The sequence below is a fragment of the Diospyros lotus genome, chromosome 1, assembly GCF_014633365.1.
Source record: "Diospyros lotus cultivar Yz01 chromosome 1, ASM1463336v1, whole genome shotgun sequence".
In the NCBI taxonomy this organism is placed as follows: domain Eukaryota; kingdom Viridiplantae; phylum Streptophyta; class Magnoliopsida; order Ericales; family Ebenaceae; genus Diospyros; species Diospyros lotus.
In genome coordinates, this window is record NC_068338.1 from 42,583,592 (window position 1) to 42,601,909 (window position 18,318).

Consider the following 18,318-nt stretch of genomic DNA (forward strand, 5'->3'; position numbering starts at 1 on the left):
AACGTGAATAACTATAAAAAGGTGGGAGTAAATCTCCCATTTCTCTGCATCGTGTGTAAATAAAATATCAATACTCTAATTATTATTATTTTTCAGATATACACTTAACAAATTATATACGTAACAGTACACATTCAAATTTGAGTTCTGGCAATAGAGAAGGCTAATATTATAGCCCTTCCTATCACAAAGACTTTGAGTCCAAGTTAACATTTTTATGGTGAAAAAAACATAATCCCCTTGCGACAAGTGGAGCGTGGAGGGGAAATCAAATCTCAGGAGATGGATAAGTACCATCGGACTGCGCTCATGGTGTCATGGTCACGGGTGTGGAGTTGAAGTGACGATTGATATCCTTAGGCAAAATGCTGTAGACAAGCACGTCCTTAAGATCGCCCCTATGATAGCTGTATTTCCTCAAATGCCCCTCCCTCAGAAACCCAGCCTTTTCAAGAACCCTCTTCGACGCCCTATTCTCCACGTCAACGAAAGCTTGCAGCCTCACCAGATCGGGCAAGTCCTGGAACGCCTGAGACACCGCCATCTTCACCGCCTCCGTGGCGATTCCCCGCCCCCATTGTTCCACCGCCACCGCATAGCCGATGTCCGCCCGGCACCGGTCGTCGCCGGATCCCGGGAAGATGGATACGAATCCTACGTTACGGTCGTGGACGCATATGGAGCGCCGCCAAGGGTGGGGGATGCAGACGTTCTTGATGAAGGCGAGAGCCTCTTCTTTGGAGGTAATGGTGGTCCACTGGAGCCATCGGATCACTCGATCGTCGCCGGCCCATGATACGAAGTCATCGACGTCCGCTAGTCTGAACGGACGGAGAGTGATGGCGGCCGGTGACGGAGAATTCATGGTTAGGTGACTAATTGATGGTCCTGCTCACTGAATCAATAATAATGCTGTTAAATAGATCGGCAAAGCGTTGACGTATGAATAATAATAATAATAATAATAATAATAATAATAGGTAAATAATAAATAAACAATTCTCATTTCAAGCGTTGATCTGACCCAAGCATTGATGGGCTCGGACTTCGGACTTTCAACTTTAAATCCATTTGTTTCAAACACTTGTATAACTCGTGTGATACTTGGATTTAAAAGAATAAGCTTATCATCATAAAATATATATATATATTTAACAAATAATAATAAACCCTAATGAAATAACAAAAATAAATGAAATCTTCACAAAACAAAGAAATTGCGACTGGTGTCATGTCATCAAAGAAAAACTGCATAGATACAAGAGGTATCTACACGCTGGTGACTGGACCATAGATAAATTTATTTCAGAGAGTAGATGCAACTTTCCCTGAAAATTCAGTTATTTTTCAACATGAAAAGCAGAAAAATAAAAGTGGCCATAATAATAATAGTATTCCACAAAGTAAATGAACTTGAAAAGAAACGGCCCTTTGTAAAGGATCTTCGAAGCAGAGGCACGAAACACAGAGATCACTTGCACGGATAAACCAAATAGAGCCATCCATTTGAATGACCAGAGAGATATACAAGTTGTTCAACGTACAAAAACCCCCAGTTTGAACCCATAAGTTATACTGGATCTCTTGGCCTACACTGTGATTCTATGGAACGGTCTACACATTCTGAATCAGATAAATATTAAATTACACTGTAACAATCAGAACACATCTCTGTTGCCTTTTAATCAGTGTACACTACCTGGACGTCTTCACTTTGACCAATACAAAGCTAAGCAATTACTGGTCCCAAATGCAGATTACTTATCCTTGTCATAAATATCCTGAATAAAAGGGCCATCGAATCAGCCTCCCTCTTCTATTGCCGAGTACTAATGTAATTTGAAACTTAAATTTTCCACAACTGATACCCAGAGAATGAGAGGTGACAGGAGAATCCATCATCTCAGTTTGCTGATTCATGGCATCCATCTGTATTAGTAGCACTCAGAACTTCACGAAAATAAACTGCCTTCCAGATTCTATCCCTTAGATCGCCTAAACTCAAACCAAATCTCGTAGTGGTTGAAAAGTAAACTATTATGCGTGTGCTTCCCAAGATATTCAAGACCTAGAGCGTTCAATCTCTCTGTACATTCATCACCACCCAAGCGTGAACAGAACTTTATATTGTGGGACACAAAGATTCGACCATCATGAGGCTTCAATTTGTTTGCTAATCTCTCTAATCCAACCCAAACAAGCTTATCAGGCATGTGAAGGAAAACAGCACTAGCATAGATCAAATTGTACATTCCAGATCCAAACTTAGTAAACTCCATATCTTCACCTTTCACAATCAGAGGGCGCTTATGCAGCAAACCTTGGGATGGAAGCTCATACCTAAATGCAGCCATTAAAGAAAGTTCATCTCTCTCCAGACAATGGAAGTTTCCTGGATTCAGGTACCTAATGAAATGCAAGCCAACGCGAAGTGTTCCACATCCAATCTCAAGAACATGAGCATCTGGTGTGAGGTGGGAAGACTCTGCAAGGAATTCAAACACATCTCGGCCTCCAGCCCAGGGCTCCCCATAATTGCTGTGATGCTCTTCCACAAGAAGCTCCCCAGGACAAGGTAGAGCTGTATGATTGTTTGAATCCTCTCCTTCATAGTGCGATATGCCCTTGAATCTATAAATTGGAAAAATTTAAATCAAATTTCTGAATGACAAACCAATAAATGTACTGGAACTTTGTGTCAGTATAACAGGGGATGTGGAAAGAAACTAAGAAAGATGCAATAACATTCAAAATATTGGAACGGATGACATAACTAGAAGGCCACTATTTGATGAAGATACAGAAACTGAGGCTCACACTTATCCATGTTTTAGGAGCACAAGGCTTGTTTATAAACTTAAAATCAAATACAGACATACATGGAGATGTATGGATGAGCATTTGGTTTCCAAAGTAATACAAAGGTCCATACAAACAGAAATCACTGTTTGATTGACGGAGAAACTTGACTCCAAGTATACATATTCTAGGACCAGAAGATGGGAATTCAAATCCTTGAAGCTACAGACTTAATTCGTACTCCAGAAAGAGCAATCACTGCTTTTTGTTTTTATGTTTTTGGTTCAGTAGAACACATATTTATAACCAATGAGAAAAAATTGGAAATCAGTAACCTGAAGATATGAACACGATTGTGCCCAACTAGGAATATTACGGAAAAATATTCCTAGATACATATTATTGACATTTGGCAATGGAGATACATAACCTGAATTTCACACTACAAAGCAGAATTCTTGATCAAGCCTATGAATGGACTACAGTGCAGATTCTGGGTGAAAAAGTCTGTCATGTGAACTCAAAAACTGAACAGGGGTCATGATGATACACAGACAGATGGGGAGTAAGATCCCCACAGAAGTAGAATGGTTGGGAGAAGGTTTTATTGATTTCTCATTTCTTTTTTTTTTTTCTTATTTGACAAAGATACCAAAATTGGAGTTAATGGTATCCTGGTTAGCATTTCAGATGGGAAGACTGGGATTCAAACTATGAATCTACAAAGTAGGGACTGCATTTTCACCTAAATGGACCGTAGTATATCCTTATAGAGATAAAGAACCGTGCTTTTGGTTAACGTTTCAGTAAATCACGCTTTTTTATTAAGCATATACAGGAAGTCTAATGTAATTATCCTGGAGAAAGATCTTTATTGTATACAAACATCCAGAAATTCCAAATTATGACTTGCAAGCTATAAACAAGCTCTGAACCATGGGATAAAGCACTAATACAACGAGTTCAGAATGACTAATCACGTAATCGAAAAAAACCTTTTGGATAAACGGGAACAAATCGAGCTCAAAAATACTCGAACCAACGAAAGTTCGGAAAATCCAAAACGATAGTTTCCTATAAATTCTACACAGACAAACATACATAGAGAGAGAGGAGAATCACTAACTGAACGAGATCTTGGAGCTGCTGAGCGCGAGTGCGAGGGTTAATGCCCTTCCGCAACACGTTATCCTGCATATGCAGCCCGTTGGCCTGGATCTGCACCTTCACCCACTCTATATCATCCGGAGTCGGCGAGATCCGCTCCGCTCTGCCGCGTGCAGAGGAGGTAATGTCTGTCGGGGAGGGGCAAGAGCAAGGAGGAGGAGGAGGAGGAGGAGGAGAGAGAGAAGACAAGAGGAAGAAGAAGACAGTGGCCGCGGCGGCCGCGGAGATCACCAGAGCCGGCACAGAAATCACGACGCCCTTCGCCGCCCCCGCCGACGATGACGATAAAGCCATCGGAGACTAGAAAGAACTAACAGCGTGTTTCACGGCGGAAGGGGATTGATGGTTCGATTACGAGTGTTGAATCGCGAAGGGTGAATTTGGACAGACGGAAGCGCAAATAAAGCTGAGCAGTGTTTCGCGGACACAAGTTTACTTCGCCCACCGGATGGGCCGCTTTATTCTCGCTATGTTTTTTTTTTTTTTATCTTTAATTAATTAAACATTTAACTCTTAATTAATTAATTGCTAAAATTATAGATTAGTTTATGTATTTACATAGTTACAAATTAATTTTTTTTTTATAATGAATCAAGGAAAATGCTATTGGTGCACCCATTTTATACATCTTTGGCTACATAAGGGGGTATTATAACAAAAATACCCCTCATGAGGCGCATAGAGGTGCAGGGTATTTTGGTCATAATACCCTCTTATGTAGCCTAAGATGTACAAAATGGGTTTACATCTAGCATGATTCATGAATCAATGCATGGCATTCTAATAAAAGATTAATACAAAAATAAAGAATAAAATGTTGGAAGTGAGTGTGTGTGGGGCTTTTCTTTCGAGCTTTATTTTTATTCCTGTAATATTCTACATCGAGTGATAAGAAGGACCGGAATAACTTACCCTAATGAACCTACACGAACTTCTCAAGGGGTTACCCATCATTGAGCTGCTCCAGTTTAAGCACGCTTAACCCCGAAATTCTTTATCAACATTCAGCTCAAAAGGTATTAAGTTGGTGTTGTTCTTTTCTTACACTATTCTCGATATATACTAATTTCTCTGGGCTCTTGGGGTATTACATTCTCCCCCTTTAAGCACGTGACGTCCTCGTCATGCGACCTTACAACCGGTCCCAGATCTCCTCCTTTGCATAGCCAATGTGGGATTCGCCTAAGATGCCTACACGTACCCCTATTAGGGACTCAGCATACTCGCTGAGGTTTGCCCCACCACCACGCTCAAAGGCTCGAGGGTTGGCTCTGATACCGCTTGTAACATCCCCTATCGAGGGACATGAAGGATCATAACAACTTACCCTGATGGGTTGAATGTAGACAAATAACTTTCAAGTTAAGCGTGCTTAACCTATGGTAATCCAATGATAGGTGACCCATCTGGAAAGTTCGCGACTTTCCTTTCAAGTTTTGTTTTTATTCCCCTATAAGCTTGGTGTCTTTCCTACCAAGTTATTCTTTGCTTGGTCTCCGAGTTCTAGCTTTATTTAATCTCCAAGTTTAAGCTTTGCTTGGTCTCCAAGTTCATCAAGCTTATATATATTTACCTAAACTCCCTAAGCATGTAGAAGTTTTGAAGATACTTGATTTTCTTTGAGTTTTAAGACTTGTGTTTATTCTTTGAACTTTGGAAGAGTTTGGTTTTCTCAAGTTTTCTATCACTAAGAGTGAGCATGTCCTGAGTTCTAATAGCTCCAGTCGTTTGTGATTGTCGTTCACCGAAGAGATCGTTTCATCCTGCTGAAATAGTCGCCGCAGTCTGCTTGCTGCCGGTGTAGGGCGCTAACTGTCTTCAGGATAGCGCAAAGCGCGACTCGACCTACTTATGTTCCTGTCTCCTTCACATTCCAAAAGTTTGTTCCTGTTTCCTTGTCGTTCCAGCTGCGAGTGTTGCTGTTCAACTGTCTTTCCTGTTTTGCTGTTCGGTTTGGTAATCTCTACTATTGTTCATTTGTTGTTGCTAGTTATGAGGTTCTGTTACCGATAATATCAACTGTTATAATAGTAGTTAAGTATACAATTTATGTTTCTTGTACTGTAATGGATTAGAACTAATATTTTTGTATCAAGTGGGTTGTTTTGATATTAGGCGAATCATTCCAGTGAAGTTTTTATATATATATATATATACTCTCTGTATCCCTGACACAAAACACCATAAAATTTAACACACCTTATTAGCTCCAACAAAAAATATATTACTTATTAATTATCATAATTAATTAATTTGATAAAATTTATAATTTTTGATAACTTGCACGTCCCGTGCAACAACAAATCACTTTTGTTATCATTTTCTTGTTTAATTTACCTTTTAATTATTTTTCCTTCTCTATTTGCGTTGTCTTAAAAGGAATTGTGAAAAATTAATGATCAAATATTATTATTTTAGTTAATTTAATTAAAATCTTGTCTTAAAATTATTTGTTTCAGTAATGGTCAATAATTAATAATTTTTAAGATTATCGTTCTTGTGCAACTACTATACCCGATTTGAATAAAAGAGATAAATTGTAATAAATTTTTAATTTTTACTTAAGTTAAATATCAAATTTGTGTTTTCAAGAATTATAAATTCAATTTTTTTTAAAGATTAAAAAATATATTTAAAAATGTGTTAAACCAAATATAAAATGGTAGCTGTCATCTATTTATGGGAGGGGGCAAGGCAAGTGCAATTTGTCACGGCGAGTAGGTTTCTGGGCTGGAGGCTGGAGGCTGGAGGCTGGAGAAGGGTCAGATCAGTCATGGACATGGTTACCCGTTCATTTTTTGAAGGACGGAACTACCCCCGATAGAAGCCCCAATAAAAGCCCCAAATAACCGAGTCAAAAGGGTTATTCGACCGAGAGCACAACCAATTCACCTCTCTTCTCTCTTTCCCCCTCCCTCTCTATCCTTCCAACTCCTCTGCCACTCTCTCTCTCTCTCTCTCCATCTCTCCCTGCTTCGTCTACTGGAATTTCGATGGCAAGGCAGCACACGCGTTAACCTTCTGATTCATCGCCCGATTCGAATTTCCAAGTTAGGGTTTGCTGTCCGTTATTTGTAGAGACGCCAATTTGTTGTTTATTGATCTTATTCGATCAATTTCATTCGTGTTGGACTTTGGGGGGTTCATACGAAGTTTTCAGCTCCGATCGAACTTTGTTTGTATCTCCTCGTAGATCGCATCTCATCCTTTTTTTTTTTCTGGTATCTCTCTCTTTCTCCCTCTCTCTCTCTGCATACCCACACGCACACACGTACATACATAGATGAGTATGTATACATTTCATTTACATTTTTCTACATGGTATGGACCTTGAATGTTCTGAAGATAGAATTGGGTTTATTAGTCCACATTTCGATGCCAGTTTCCAGCTTCACGTATTTATATAGGGTTTCGAATGCAAGAAAGGGTGTTTATGCTGAATTGAAAGTGATATGTTGAGATTATTGGTACGCGGGTATAAGAACTTGTTTTCAACTAGTTGAGAGAAGAGGAAGAAGGAGACCGTCGAGAGAAGAGATCGACGCCTACTGGTACAAGACAGCCGTTGGTGAGTATTCTCTTTTATGTTATTTTCTTGAGTTCTTCTCCTCCCTTGTTATCCCTCATAACCGAGAGGGTCACTATCGGCAGTAACCTTTTTCGCGTACGGTGTTAAAGTCATAAATCTTTCTTTCCTTCTCCTCGCGTACCTCTGCTAACCCTTACACAAATAATCAATTGACCACCGATTAAAATAGAGATTCATCTGATTGCCTTCAGAAGTTTATCTGAAAAGTCCAGATAATTTCGCCCATGACCTGATCAACCAGAAACAGTGGAAATTTGACTCCAAAACTGTGATCCAGATTTTCACCCGAAACTAAAATTGAGAACCAGGACCATGGCCTGACTTGCTGGAACAGACCCCAAAATCTTCCCAACCATAGTATCCGTTTCTCAAAAATTTTTATTTTTTATTTTTTATCATAAAACAACTGATTTTACCCATTTTTGTGTTAAAATCAATTTCGAAATTGTTTTAACATGGACGCCAAACCTAGTTTTGGGTAATATTTAAATTTCAAAGTTATTTTAGCACATGCACGGAAACTAGCATGCGTAATTTTTATGTTACTAATATTACTTTCATGATTTCATTAATTTGAATTGGAACTTAAAGAATAATTAGGAGCTAGGAATTGTTGGAGTTACAATTCTGATAATGTTTAGCTTTAATGCACCTAATTCCAATTCTACTTACACAGTTTAAATTGGATGCATTTGTCGCAAGTAGACAATTTATACTGTGCATGGTTTTATTTTGTTTTTATCCTCATGCATGAATAAATCTTTTATTTATTTTTTCAATGTGATTGCATATGTTGGAATCTACTACTATGAAAATGTATGCAATAACATTTGTCTAGAAATTATAATGTTTGGTCTGACAAGTTTTATGCCGCCTGTCTACCTTGAAAAAGAAATTGTTTGTCTCTAAATTGTTAGAGCTTAAGAAATTGGGGCAAGCCCTTGCTATTCATCCTATTACGATTTATTGATCACATGAAATTGCTATGGTGTTGTTGCAAGATATATGTAATAAATTGCATATCTAATGGTAGTAGACACTTGAGCATCTTGGTTCATATTGATTTGACCTCAATGAACACGGTTTTGCTAACCTCATGTGTCTGAAAACACAAGGACAGTTTATATACTTTGGTGCAACCACTGGCAAAGCTTTTACATGTTGGCATGAGCAATGATGGATTCATTTTTGCTTAGTGTACTCCTACGAAACAAAAAATCATGGAAATTTTTTAATATTTGAAAAGGGGGGGATTTTCTTGAAATTGGAAAAAAGCTTTAAAAAGAGGAATATATTTTCTTTCATATTTTCAAAGGAAAACTTTTCTTGCAAATTTGCGCATTTGCTTGTCCTAGTTTCTGAAGCAAGTCTTAGAAAGATTAAAAACTTGAATAATTGATTAAACTCACGAGAGGTGTTTATATATAGCTTAGGATCCTATTCTTCCTCCTAGAAAATAGGAGAAGATTTAGAATATTTATCTCCTAAAAAATTGAAAAGCTATCTCCTAAAACTTAGGAATTAAATCCAGCTTTGCAACAAGATTTACACTATATAAATTTAACATTATCTACTCTAATTTATCTATATCTACTAGACTCCTTTAGCTGAAAGTCTTCTTGTCTTCGGCTTCTTAATTCCGTCCAACACTCCCCCTCAAGCTGGTGAATAGATGCACGTCATTTCTAGCTTGCCAATTAATTCTTCAAAGCTCGGTCTTGCAACAACCTTTGTGAGAACATCGGTTATCTATTTTTTTTGTAGGAATATAGAACAAACTGATCCCTCCTTCTTCTATCTCTCTCTTTATGAAACTTCGGTCTATTCTCACGTGCTTCATCCGGTCATGCTGTACTGGATTCTTTAAAATGCTTATAGCTGATTTGCTATCACTATAAACCTTGGTTGGTTGAGTTAAGGGTATCCCTAAATCTCCTAATCAGTCTTTCCAACCAAATTACTTCACAAATTCCACAGGCTATGGCTCTGAATTCAGCTTCAGCACTGTTGCGAGCTACCATTGATTGTTTTTTGCTGCTCCATGTCACCACATTCCCCCATAGCTTAGTACAATAGCCTGAGGTTGACCTGCTATCCTCACGAGCCCAATCAGCATCCACAAAGCCTTCTATCCCTATTTCATTGGTCATCCGGAATAATAGGCGCTTTCCAGGTGTTCCTTTTAAATACCTAAGAACATGAAACACTGCTTGTAAATGTTTTTGAGTAGGAGAGTGCATATACTCACTTACCACACTGATTGCATAGGCTATGTCGGGTCTTGTTAGTGACAAATATATGAGCCTTCCAACCAATCGTTGGTACCTCTCCTTGTCTACCGGAATATCCTTTCCTTCCTCATCATTTTTCCAGCCCTTCTCTAAGGGAGTTCCAGTTGGCTTGTATCTCATCATACCTGTATCCTTTAGTAAATCTAAAGTATACTTTCGTTGTGAGATGAAAAGACCTTCCTTGCTCCTAGCAACCTCCATTCCTAGGAAATACCTCATGATTCCTAGATCTTTTACGTCAAATTCTGCCCTTAATTGTTGTTTTAAGCTCTCAATTTCCTGCAAATCATCTCCTGTCACAATAATATCATCAACATACACAATTAATATAATTTTCTTTCCTCTTGCCGTGTGTTTTATAAACAAGGTATGATTAGCTTGCCCTTGTTTATATCCTACCCGGTTTAGAGTCATACTAAACTTCTTGAACCATGCTCGTGGGGATTGTTTAAGTCCATATAAAGATTTCTTCAGCTTGCACACTGTATCATAACCAGTACTTTGTTCAAAACCAGGAGGCATCTTCATGTAAATATCCTCATCAAAGTCATCATTTAAAAAAGCATTTTTAATGTCAAACTGAAACAGGGGCTAGTCCAAATTAACAGCAAGAGAGATTAGTACCTGAATAGAATTAAGCTTTGCCATTGGAGCAAAGGTTTCTTCATAGTCAATCCCATAGGTCTGTGTGAAATCTTAGGCTACCAGCCTGGCCTTGTATCGTTCCACACTTCCATCAGCATTGTGTTTCACTGAAAAAACCCATTTGCATCCTACTATTTTCTGGTTAGCAGGTAATGTAACAACGTCCCAAGTATTGTTTTTTATAAGAGCATTCATTTCCTCCATAATAGCATTCTTCCATTTGGGATCACTCATAGCTTCTTGAACATTTTTTGGTACTCGGATGCTGTCAATTCGTGCCACAAAACCTTTGAATTGGGGAGACAATTTAGAATAAGACGGATGATTAATCATGGGGTACTTTACACATGATCTTACCCCCTTCCTTAGAGCAATTGGCATAGCCCAATCAAGATCATCTTGGCCACTGGCAGGCTGGTCAGTTTCTTCTGTCTCATCCCTTTGTAAGTTGTCCTTTGTTGAACCAGTTTCTTGACCAGCTTCTGGAAGTGATGATTGGCAATGTTTAGGCTGAGGACGTCTTGAGTACACCAATAAAGGATTATCATCCCTTAAGCCAGGTGGTGGATTATCAGCATCAGAACAGGACATGGGTTTAGGAAAGATGGCTTTATTTGGCATAGGTGATGACTGAGATTGTTCTGCCAGTATGCTCTCAGGTGGTAATTCTCCCCCTTGAGAGCATACTGGCAATAGATGATCAATGGAGAGTAAGTGGGAAGGGAAGGGCTGAGTGACAGTAGGAATACCAGATGATTGGTACAAGGAGAGATATTCATAAAATGTAGCGTCGGTGGTCACAAAGATCTTTCGAGTGTTAGGACAATAACACTTATAACCTTTTTGGGAAGGAGAATACCCAATAAAAATGCATTTGATGGCCTTTGGGTCAAGTTTGGTACGGGAAGGACTATGGTTGTGTATGTACACAACACAACCAAAGATCTTAGGAGAAATAGAATTAGGGAACACATTTTTTGGAAAGTACTAATAAAGAAGCTGCTGTAAGCATAGCTTCTCCCCAGTAAAAATAGGGAACATTTGTAGTAAACATCATTGCTCGGGCCACCTCTAAGATGTGCCTATTTTTTCTTTCTGCAATGCCATTTTGTTGTGGCGTATAAGGGTATGAACTTTGATGATAAATACCATGTTCTGAGAGATAGTTTGTAAGGTCATGAGAGAAATATTCTTGACCATTATCGGTTCAAAGGATGTGAATGGAGGTTTGACATATATTCAAGACCAGTTTATGAAATTTCTTGAAGATAAAACTAGCTTCTGATTTTTTTTGCATTAGGTAGACCCAACAAGCCCCGGTGTGATCATCAATGAATATAATAAACTATCGAGAACCAGAAATATTTGGGTGTTTAGATGGTCTCCAAATATCGTTGTGAATTAAATGAAAAGGAATAGATGGTTTATAGGATTGAATAGGATGGGAGGCCCGGGTTTGTTTAGCAAGAGTGCACTGCTCACATGCAAAATTCTGATTTTTATTGATGAAAAACTGAGGGTACAAAAACTATAAGTAAGAAAAACTTGGATGTCCTAATCTTTTATGCCATAAAATAATTTTGGCATTAGCAGTGGCTGTTAAACCAGCCTTATTTGCTGCAGAAACTGAGGTATCCTCTATGAAGTAGTATAAGCCGTCTCTTGTTCTAGCATTGCCAATCATCATCCCCGAGGCTTGGTCCTGAAACACGCAATAGGAAGGGAAGAAGGTGACATAATAGTTCATATCTCAGGTAATCTTATGGACTGATAATAAATTGCATTGTAAACCAGGGACATGCAGGATTGATTTCAATTTTAGTCCAGAAATACAAATAGTCCCAAACCCCATAACAGGAGAAGTAGTTCCATTGGCCATAGAGATCTCAATAGAGGTAGTACATGGTATATATTCTGTCATGTAGGAAGTTGAAGTAGCCATATGATCGAATGCACCGGTGTCTACTATCCAAACAATTCTTAGGAAGCCTTTTTGAAACTAAAGAGTAGGAAAAATTACCTTGAATTGCAGTAGATGCCTTAGGAGGGTTGGAGGATGTTGTACCTTGGTTAAGGAGCCTATACAAGGCTTGAATCTGATCCTCGGTCAGATTTAAGTTGGTATTTTTTCCAGCTTCTGTTGGTACTTCTGCTACATAAGCTGATCGTGCAGATTCCTTCTTGTTTCGTGGCTTCCAGTTGGCTGGTTTGCCATGGAGTTTCCAGCAAGTCTCCTTGGTATGGTAAGGCTTCTTGCAGTGGTCACACCACTGTTTGTCCCTTCTTGGATTCTTTGGTAGAGATTCCTCCCGTGTAAATGTAGCAAGAGCTGAGTTTTGGTTGGTCATAGCAACTTCACTTTGCTGATTTAACATCACCCTGCGCCAGCTCTCTTCCCTTCTTACTCAGAAAAAGCCTCCTTGAGGGAGGGCAAGGGCTTTGTCCCCAATATTCTCCCTCTAACTTCATCCAACTCCATATTCAACCCATTGAGAAAATCAAACACCCTATCTTTTTCAATCATTTTATTATATAGATCACTATCTTCTGAACACTTCCAATTAACAATGTAGAAAAGATCCATCTCATTCCATAGCTCAATCAGAAGATTAAAATAATCAGTAACAGTTAAAATACCTTGGCGAGTTGTTCTGATGGCAGATCGGATCTCAAAGCATTGGGATGAATTCTCCAGGTCCGAGTACATCTCTTGGACCGAATTCCACACCTCTTTTGTAGTTTTATAAAATAGATAAGCCCTACCAATCTTAGGCTCCATTGAGTTTATTAACCAGGTCATTATGGTGGAGTTTTCAACCTCCCAAACACCATATGTAGCTTCTGTTGTTGATGGAGAAGGAATAGACCCAGTTAAGTAACCAGATTTTCCTTTCCCTTTGATAACCAACATCACAGATTGAGATCACTCCCTAAAGTTACTCCCATTTAGTTTATGGTGAGTGATTTGTAGTGGATGGTGATCAATCGGACTATAGGAATAACTCGCTATAGAAAGAAGATGAGGAAGAACACTCGGAGAGCTTGTGGCCGATGCCTCAGTTAGAGTAGGATTTTGATGATGATCTGCCATGTTCTCGATTGCAGCTAATGAAATGTTGATTATAGAAAATCGGAACAAAGCTTTGATACCATGAAGCAAGTCTTAGAAAGATTAAAGACTTGAATAATTGATTAAACTCACGAGAGGTGTTTATATACAGCTTAGGATCCTATTCTTCCTCCTAGAAAATAGGAGAAGATTTAGAATATCTATCTCCTAAAAAATAGGAAAGCTATCTCCTAAAACTTAGGAATTAAATCCAGCTTTGCAACAAGATTTACACTATATAAATTTAACATTATCTACTCCAATTTATCTATATCTACTAGACTCCTTCTTTAGCTGAAAGTCTTCTTGTCTTTTGCTTCTTAATTCCATCCAACAGTTTCATCGTGGTATATGTTGTCTATTGGCTGAGTTTTTTTTTTCTTTTTTTGACTCAATCAGTGTTCATTTTATCTCTATTTCAGATCATAGGTTGAATTTAGAATTGACAAATCAAACCTTTTTGAGAATTTTAGATAGTTCAGATCTATTTCCTTTTGTTGGCCCTGCATTTGTACACGTGGACAACAATTATTCATTTATTTTAGACATTCTTAGTATTTAGCTATGTTATTCACAGGCAGGGTTGTTAGTATGTTGACTTAATTTTAATAACAATCAAGTTTTATGTATTGTCTTCATTTATGTTAGTTGGGATGAATTTTGATGGTACTGTATAGGCTTGCTTGACCTTGGTGAGCCAATGGTCTGCCAAGGGGCAAGGGTTAGGCATTGTGACAAAGTTGGTATCAGAGCCATGTTCCTATAGTTTAATAATCTATGTATCTATCCTTTAGGTTTTGTCATTGTTGTTAATGGAGCATCTTTTAGTGCGGTCAGGATTGTGGTTATGAACTTGGGCATACCCAAAGTCGGGCCATTGTTAAAGGGCCTTTAAAGTCCTAAAATGATCTCTCTCTCTCTCTCTCTCTCTCTCTCCCTTTTTCTCCCCTATGGGTACAGTGTACATTCTAAGAGTACAATCAATCAATTGAATCATTAAAGTACAATTCATCAAAGCACAACAATTGCAAAGCCAAATCCAACAAGTTGGAGAAAAATCCTGAGAAAACCTGCACCAGGAACTGGCTCTGGGACTTAAAGGTTCCCAGGGCCTCTGCTTTGCCATTGAACCAATGCTTCATTGATAAGTACTGAAATGATCTGTAAGTAACATATTTTCTGTAAAATTAATACATACAGTTGTAGTACTTGTCTGGGGAAAAGAAAAAACTGAAGAACATGTAGTGGCTTGTTTGGTCTAACTGGAGTTGCTGGCCGTGTCTTGTCTCTCTTTGTATGTGTTTACATAATGTTGGTGATTAACAATATGGGTCATGTGTATTCGATTTTCTATATCCTGCCAGGGGAGTGGCTATGCAAGACAATAAGGGGACTTGATCCCTGATACTGTTACATAAATGACTTTATTGCACTGTTATTTGATACCGTACACTTAAGTTATTTCTTTGTTGCTGTTCTAGTAAAAATCTGAAACTGTTGCAAAATCATGCTCTGACAGTAGAAGTTGGTTTTATATGCCTGTAGCAATTGAAAACTTACAGCTGCAGACTTGAGGATTAGTTCCTAAAGTTGTTTAGATGACACAATTCTTTGTACTTATGCATTTGTTTTGTGCCTTACTAAGATCTGGTCAAGGGTTTTCTGCAATGCACCGAGTGGGCAGTGCAGGGAACAATAATTCAGTTCGTCCCCGTAAGGAGAAGAGGCTGACTTACGTGTTGAACGATGCTGATGACACAAAGGTAATTCTCTCTATTCTGATGTTTGTTCTCAATTTGATTTATTGTGTTAAAAACAAATACTTTTTAGGATAATGATCAACTTGAGTTGTTGTGATAATCTAAGGAATGATAATACGACATCAATGCTCCTGTTAATAAAGTATAGTTATGCCACGATGAAGTTTTGTTTGTAAGCATGTTTTTTTGGTTAGTAAGTAGTAAAAGAATGAACTCTGTTTGTATAATTAGTCCCTCATTATCCACCCCATGTAAAAGGGTTTTGTTAGTACCCTCGCCCCCCAAAGAAAAAAGAAACTTTTTCTGTATTATTGACTTGTGTTTGAATTTGAAAAATTTGTGTATGGATTGCTAATGCAATCATATTACTGTTACATGTACTAGGCTGTGTTCTTGTTTTCTCGTAATACAACAATATCAATCATATCTTAATCCCACTAGGTGGGGTCATCATTATGAATGCTAAACCTACATCATATTTATGGCTATATTCTCTGTAAGGCCATTATATCCTATATCTTGTTTAAGGGCACCACCAGATCTTCTTTGGTTTTCCTTATCCTCTTTTGCTACGAACTTCCTCCATTTCATCCACTTGCCTTATAGGTGCTTCTATTGAGTTATCTTCTTTCATGTTCAAACCATCTTAATTGTCGCTCTTGTTCCCTTTTTCAATAGGTGCTAGTCCAACCTTATTAGATATGATTTTGTTTTTCATGTATGACCACACACACCCACTATTACATTCTCATCTCAGCTATGCTTATATTTTGCACATAATGGCACTTAATTGCCCAATACTCTTGAGTAATAAAACAAAGATGGCTTGTAACTGTCAAATAAAACTTCCGCTTTTAGCTTTATAAGGATTTTACAATTACATAAAATGTTGGAAACTGCTCTATAGAAGATAGAACTGGAAACTGCTCCATAGAAGATAAAATGTTGGAAACTGCTCTATGGCAGTTGCAGGAAAAATCACTGCAACACCATTGGAAGAGATATTGGTTGAAGATGGACCCTTCGGGTACAGTAGCAAGCAGGTAGCAAAAGAAGTTGTGCCGTTGGAGAAGGTTATGATTACATCAACTGAAGATTTCAATCCTGCTATTCTTGATAGAATGGGTACTCCTCCATTACTTGAGGTCAATGCAAAGCTAGTAATGGAGGATTTACTGGATAGAGCCAGCGAGGAGGAGGAAAAAGAAGTTAACATTCTTCCTCGACTGGCAATAGACTTGGCTGATCGTTTACGCACCATCAAGGATTATGCACCGTACAGTTTAAGAAGGATGAATCAGATGGTAAAAGCAGGGATTTGATGAAGGTGTAACTAATGACCATGATTTCTTGGGGACAAGAAATCTTTTAAGGGGGAGGGAATGTCATGACCAGCTTGTTATTTTATTTCTATTTTTACTTATTTTGCTGAAGTAGTTAGTTATTGCTTTTATTATCTGATTATTCTTAGTTATGGAGTAGTGGGGAGGTAGTGGGTGGAGTAATTAAGGGGCAGTTACTAGTAGTGGTAGAGTGGTAACTGCTCTATAGAATTGTGGACTGCTTATATATACAGCCATAATCCTCATAGCCGGATTATCAGTGTTATGAGTTATCAAAAATTTATTGACGTCTCTTTGTTCTCCCTCAATTCTGTCTATTTTTCCCCTATTATTCTCTTTGATTTCCCCCCCTCATTTCTGTCAGTTCTTTCTAATTTCAGTTTGTTCCCCCTAATATTTTGACTGTTCCCCCTCAATTTTTGCTAATTCTCCCTCAATTTCCAGTTCTATCTTCTAAGGAAGCATCAGTTAGGACTAAGGTCTTGACAAATTCCACTTTTACTGAACCTAAATTCCACATACTCGATCTTCAATTTACTTAATTTAAAACTTTTGGATTCTAAAGTGTTTCTCTGTAATTCAAGTTTATTATTTATGCCTTTTATCTACTAAAACCTATATTATCAGTGTGGTAATGGAATGAATGCCCCTTCATTTACTGTCTAGTATTGTTAAACAAGGAATATATTATAATTAATTCCATTTTAAAATGTTTTGCCATCCGCAGCATTGTGCAGGGCTGAATTGTTTGGCTGTGTTGAAATCTTCAGCCATAGATGGATGTGATTACCTGTTTACTGGAAGCCGTGATGGCACATTAAAGAGATGGGCACTGGCTGAAGATGGAGCAACTTGCTCTGCTACATTTGAGTCACATGTTGATTGGGTACTTTTCTTTCTGGCAGTTGATCATGTTCAGTAATCCAATTTTCCTTTGGGGCATTTTTGTACTTTACTGCTATGATTTGGATTTATCTCGCCCGTCCATTTGTTAGGAAAATAAATAGTTTTTTGATGTTTTCTTCTTTTCCTACAAACGATGCAATTATACTATGTTTTGAAAGTTTTATACTTGTCAAGGTGCAAGCCTGACAAAAAAGAACTCTCGAGTTTTTCTGAGAATTCAAATAGGGAAAGGGAATTAACAGAGAAAGAAAGAGAGAGATAGAATTCAGGGGGAAGAATAGAAGAATTTAGAGAGAGAGAGAGAGAATTTCTGAGTTGGAATCGATGCATTCATGCCTTCAATAGGTGAGATCAGCCTTTTTATATTGATCTCCCTACAATTCAAATGAAAAGAAAACTTCTCGCTCATATTGCCTCCAACTACCATTAACATGTGCGGTTAGTTACTCCTTATTCTATCAATTCTTCGAATTACAAACAAAAATTTAAAAGTATTAAGAGTAGCTCGTGACAACTGCCCTCCCTTTGAAGACTTTCTTGTCCTTAAGAAATACAAAGCAAACTTGCAACTCTCAGGAATTGCTTGAGCAATTCTGGGAGGTATTCCCATGTGCTGTCTTCGGTAGCTAATTGGCTCCACTTCACCAACCCTTGCATTAGAGCAATCCCTTACTGATAGATCACTCTTCGGTCTAAGATAGCTTCTGGT

General features: G+C 38.1%; 3 protein-coding genes across 15 annotated transcripts in view; 1 reads left to right on the plus strand and 2 right to left on the minus strand.

Moving 5' to 3' along the window:
- Nucleotides 1-56: 56 nt before the first annotated feature.
- LOC127801907 (uncharacterized) lies at nt 57-2,481 on the minus strand. Of its 2 annotated transcripts, none has more exons than XM_052337440.1 (2): nt 2,341-2,481; nt 57-895 (listed from the first exon to the last, which is right to left on the minus strand). In XM_052337440.1, the coding sequence occupies exon 2, from the start codon at nt 863-865 to the stop codon at nt 308-310; it is 558 nt and encodes a 185-aa protein (XP_052193400.1). In that variant the 5' UTR covers nt 866-895; nt 2,341-2,481; the 3' UTR covers nt 57-307. The 2 variants fall into 2 exon arrangements, with proteins under 2 accessions (XP_052193400.1, XP_052193390.1); XM_052337430.1 differs by lacking the exon at nt 2,341-2,481 and adding an exon at nt 1,700-1,849.
- On the minus strand, nt 960-4,388 carry LOC127801901 (uncharacterized). The gene is made up of 2 exons (XM_052337416.1): nt 3,926-4,388; nt 960-2,631 (listed from the first exon to the last, which is right to left on the minus strand). Exons 1-2 carry the CDS (start codon nt 4,258-4,260, stop codon nt 1,980-1,982), a joined length of 987 nt encoding a protein of 328 aa, XP_052193376.1. The 5' UTR covers nt 4,261-4,388; the 3' UTR covers nt 960-1,979.
- Nucleotides 4,389-6,805: 2,417 nt separating this feature from the next.
- Nucleotides 6,806-18,318, plus strand: part of LOC127801914 (uncharacterized) — a 32,277-nt gene continuing 20,764 nt past the window's right edge. For 6 of the 12 annotated variants that reach the window (XR_008023228.1, XR_008023230.1, XR_008023229.1 and 3 more), the window contains exons 1-3: nt 6,808-7,534; nt 15,246-15,363; nt 17,431-17,589. Coding sequence is in view for 6 of the 12 variants with exons in the window: in XM_052337449.1 (XP_052193409.1) it covers nt 15,268-15,363; nt 17,431-17,589 (255 nt within the window). In the remaining 6 variants the exon portion in view is untranslated. Of the gene's footprint in view, nt 7,535-15,245; nt 15,364-17,430; nt 17,590-18,318 lie in introns of all 12 variants that reach the window. The other 6 variants (XR_008023237.1, XM_052337491.1, XR_008023236.1 and 3 more) reach the window with 4 other exon arrangements.

Coding starts and splice junctions, on each gene's coding strand:
- LOC127801907 (XM_052337440.1), bottom strand. CDS start 865: ATGAATTCTCCGTCACCGGCCGCCATCACTCTCCGTCCGTTCAGACTA.
- LOC127801901 (XM_052337416.1), bottom strand. CDS start 4,260: ATGGCTTTATCGTCATCGTCGGCGGGGGCGGCGAAGGGCGTCGTGATT. Junction 2,632..3,925: donor CAGCTCCAAGATCTCGTTCA/GTTAGTGATTCT, acceptor TCCAATTTATAG/ATTCAAGGGCATATCGCACT.